Below are 4,732 nucleotides of genomic sequence, written 5' to 3' on the forward strand. Positions count from 1 at the left end.
CAAAGCAATATATTATTTTTCACTATTATTGTAAGTTTTTTCTCTCGTTCATCAAAATCGTCCACTGTGAGCCCGGATCGAGGGTGAATGCTTCATCAAGGCTGGAATCCTCCTCCTCACGTTATTTGAAATTATTGTATCTTTACTTGTCCATTCTAACTCGATTTATCATTTTGTATCAAAATAATTCACATATCCTTAAAACCACATATAAATTTAATTGTTATCCGATTTTGAGGGTAAATAGTTTGGCGTCCACCGTGGGGCTAAGGATAATAGTGGCAATTTGATATAAATTTCCATAACACACCCTACTTCACCCCTGTTCTTTGAAGTGTCTTTGATTTCAGGTCAAAGTTTAAAATGCCGAACTCCTAATCTGGCCCTCTAAATGTGGACACTAAGTCCGGTCATCACAGAGAGAATAACAATATAGTACCTAGTGGCGAGGTACTACCCGTTGAACCCATCAAAATTCCAGTCGCGGACCCAATCGACGCTAACTCACATGTGGTCATCAACGTGAATCTGCCTACCGACCCCGAGATAAGCGTCCGCGGTGGAGCCCGATCGCCATCCCAAAATACACAAGACATTAGAGGGGATGGGGTCAACTTGCGAATGATTTCGAAATGTTGCAGGCTCAATAGGCAGCAATAGCTCAGCTGCAGAACCAGAGTCGCACCCCCAGCAGGGTCGAGCTAGAGCCGCCCCAAGAAGCCATTCGTAGAAACGAGCCGGTCGTGGAAAGTCTGAGTGACGCCAAGCCCAGGTCTAACCCCGAGATTATAAAGATGCTCGATGAGTTGACAAAATGGGTAGAATCGGGGGAGAAGAAAATCGAAGCCAATGATAAAAAGGTGGAGACCTACAATTCCAGGGTCGATCAAATCCCAGGAGCACCCCCAATATTGAAAGGCTTGGATTCCAAGAAGTTTGTTCAAAAGCCTTTTCCTCCAAGCGCAACACCAAAGCCAATTCTAAAGAAGTTTCGCATGCCCGAGATTCCTAAATACAATGGAACAACCGACCCGAATGAGCATGTGACCTCCTACACATGCGCCATCAAAGGGAACGATTTGGAGGATGGTGAGATAGAGTCCATCCTGGTGAAAAGGTTCGGGAAAACTTGGTCAAAGGGAGCTATGATATGGTATCACAATTTACCCCCTAATTCTATTGACTCATTTGCTATACTTACAGACTCATTCGTAAAAACAAACGCCGAGGACATCAAGGTCGAGACCAGAAAGTCAGACCTTTTCAAAGTAAAACAGAAAGAGAATGAGATGCTTAGGGAATTCGTGTCAAGGTTTCAAATGGAGCGGATGGACCTGCCGCCGATGGCAGACGATTGGGTCATTTAGGTCTTCACCCAAGGACTAAATACTCGAAGCTCATTGGCTTCCTAGTAGTTGAAGCAAAATCTGGTTGAATATCCGGCTGTAACTTGGGCCGATGTGCCTAACCGGTATCAATCAAAAATTATTGTCGAAGATGATCATCTTGTGGCCCTTTCCGGGTCTGTCTATCCCGTTCGAGCTAGTTACAGATCTAAAAGAGACAGTGATCATGAATTGAGGTCAAGTAGAGATCGGTATCAACCGTACAACGGTGATTGTAGGGGTAACGAGCCAGGATGAAACCCTGTGAAAAGTGAAAGGAGAAGTGATCGAGGTCAAAATAATCGGGGACTCATGATCAAAAACGGATTCGATAGGCCCATCGGGCCTAAGGAAGCACCAAGGTTATCGGAGTACAACTTCAATGTCGATGTTGCTGCCATCGTATCTGCCATCGGACGCATCAAAGACACCAAGTGGCCTCAACCTCAACAGTCCGATCCAGCCCAAAGAGATCCCAACTTAATGTGTAAATATCATGGCACTCACGGTCACATGATAAAAGATTGCCGACAATTGAGAGAGGAAGTGGCCCGGTTGTTCAACAACGGACATCTCCGGGAGTTCCTGAGCGATCGAGCTAAAAACTATTTCAGGAATAGAGATTCTAGTAAGCAGATCGATTTGGAGGAGCCTCACCATGTCATTAACATGATCATCGGTGGGGTAGACGTTCCCCAGGGGCCGATGCTAAAGCGCACCAAAGTATCCATCATGAGGGAAAAACGGACTCGAGATTTCGTACTAGAAGTAACCTTGTCTTTCAACGACGAGGATGTTGAAGGCATCGTGCAGCCCCACAATGATGCACTGGTAATATATGTACTCATAAATAAATCTCGAGTTAAGCGTGTGTTAATTGATCTAGGTAGCTCGTCCAATATCATTAGATCGAGGGTCATGGAACAACTAGGTCCACAAGACCAAATCGTGCTTGCAGTTAGAGTTCTGAACGAATTCCACATGGCATGTGAGACCATTAAAGGAGAGATAACATTACCGGCGAACATCGCCGGAACCATCCAGGAAACAAAGCTTTACGTAATCGAAGGAGACATGAGGTACAATGCTTTGCTCGGGAAACCGTGGATTCACAACATGAGGGCAGTACCCTCGACATTGCACCAGGTGCTGAAATTCCTGACGCCATGAGGGATTAAAACAGTTTATGGAGAACAATCGGCCACAAAGGAGATGTTCGTGGTTGACGAGGTGATCCCGGTATCCGCACTTTCGACATCGAAGGGCCTAGGTCCGGTGGCCAAAGAGGAAACCAAATAGCAATTATCGACACCAACCTCGATCGAACCGGAGAAGCAGGGGACGAGTGAGGACGATGACTACGGAGTTCCCAGGTCTTTCATTGTCCCCGATGATTCCGACTCCACCAAATTAACGGTCAAATAACTGGAACAAGTCATATTGATCGAGCATCTACCCGATCGTAAGGTATACCTAGGAACGGGGTTAAGTCCCGAGCTCAAGGAAAAACTCATTCAATTCCTTATAGCTAACATAGATTATTTCGCTTGGTCCCACCTCAATATGACAGGGATTCCGTCGGAGATAACTATTCACAAGCGGATCCTATATCCGAAGTTCCATCCGGTCAAACAAAAAAGGAGGCCTCTGTCCGAAGTCAAGCACGCATTCATCAACGACGATGTGTCTAAACTCCTTAAAATAGGGTCCATCCAGGAGGTTAAGTATCCGGATTGGTTAGAAAACGTAGTAGTAGTCCCTAAAAAGGGGAATAAATTAAGAATGTGTATAGACTATAAAAACTTAAACAAGGCATTCCGCAAAGACTCCTTCCCTCTGCCAAACATCGATCGCATGATCTATGCAATGGCCGGTCACGAGATCCTCAATTTTCTCAACACCTATTCTGGGTACAACCAAATTCGGATAGACATGGGTGACCAGGAAAAAACGTCCTTCATCACTAAATACGGTACCTACTGCTATAACGTAATGCCATTCAGACTAAAAAAATACCGATGCCACTTACCAACGCCTAGTAAATCGGATGTTCGAAGAGCAAATAGGAAAATCAATGGAGGTTTATATTGATGATATGTTGTTTAAGTCCCTGTGAGCAGAGGACCATTTGAAACATTTCCAGGAAACCTTCAATATATTGAAGAAATACAACATGAAGCTAAACCCGGAGAAATGCGCATTCAGAGTCAAGTCTGGTAAATTCCTCGAATTCATGGTGTCCAACCTAAGAATCGAGACTAATCCCGATAAAATCAAGGCCATCGAGGATATCACCGTTGTTGATAATGTCAAGGCCGTTCAAAGGTTAACCAGGCGCATAGTCGCTTTGGGTCAATTCATCTCGAGGTATTCTGGCAACAGCCATCAATTCTTCTCACTGTTGAAGAAGAAGAATAAGTTTTCATGGACCTATCAGTGCCAACAAGCCTTGGAAGGACTCAAGTGGTACGCAATTTCCGAGGTAGAGTTAAGTGAAGTCTGAAGGCAGACGAATAGTTGTACCTGTACTTAGGGGTATCCGAGGTAGAGGTAAGTGGAGTCCTGGTCTGGGAAGAGGAAGGTACGTAATTTTCTATCTATTATGTTAGCAAAACTCTAGGCGAGGCCGAAACTAGGTATCCTCACCCACAAAAATTGGCGCTAACTTTGCTAAGCACCTCTAGGAAGCTAAAACCGTATTTTCAATGCCATCTCATATGTGTTGTGACTACTTACCCATTAAGAAACATAATGCATAAAACCAAGCTCTCGGGACGATTGGACAAATGGGTCGTGGATATTAGCGGGTACGATATCGAATATCGACCCCGAACCGCCATCAAATCTTAAATTTTGGCGGACTTCATAGTCGACTTCACGCCGACCCTAATTCCTGAGGTCGAGAAGGATTTGTTTTTGAACTCGGGCACCTCTTCCAGAATCTGGACTCTCTTTACAGATGGTGCCTCGAATGCAAAAGGGTCCGGGCTTGGCATCGTGTTGAAGCCACCAACGGGTAATGTAGTTAGGCAATCTATTAGAATTATAAAATTGACTAACAACGAGGCCGAGTATGAGGCCATGATTGCAGGTCTTGAACTGGCTAAAAGCCTGGGGGCCGAGGTGATTGAAGCTAAGTGCGATTCCTTCCTCGTAGTGAACCAAGTCAAAGGAACGTTTGAAGTCAAAGAGGAACAGATGCGAAGATACCTGGATAAGCTACAGGTGACGTTACATCGGTTCAGGGAATGGACTTTACAACATGTGCCTCAAGATCAAAACAGCGAGGCCAATGCTCTTGCTAACTTGCGATCGTCAGTCGATGATGATGAATTTAACTCAGCGAC

The 4,732-nt window shown here is 44.9% G+C and overlaps 1 protein-coding gene across 1 annotated transcript; it reads left to right on the forward strand.

Moving 5' to 3' along the window:
- The first annotated feature begins 1,697 nt into the window (after nt 1-1,697).
- On the forward strand, nt 1,698-2,555 carry LOC138905036 (uncharacterized). Its single transcript, XM_070193539.1, has one exon. It carries the CDS (start codon nt 1,698-1,700, stop codon nt 2,553-2,555), a length of 858 nt encoding a protein of 285 aa, XP_070049640.1.
- The last annotated feature ends 2,177 nt before the right edge of the window (nt 2,556-4,732 follow it).

This window comes from Nicotiana tomentosiformis, chromosome 2 (assembly GCF_000390325.3).
Source record: "Nicotiana tomentosiformis chromosome 2, ASM39032v3, whole genome shotgun sequence".
In the NCBI taxonomy this organism is placed as follows: Eukaryota; Viridiplantae; Streptophyta; class Magnoliopsida; order Solanales; family Solanaceae; genus Nicotiana; species Nicotiana tomentosiformis.

Excerpts from the sequence above, each read along its gene's own strand:
- LOC138905036 (XM_070193539.1), top strand. The coding sequence starts at position 1,698 with ATGATCAAAAACGGATTCGATAGGCCCATCGGGCCTAAGGAAGCACCA.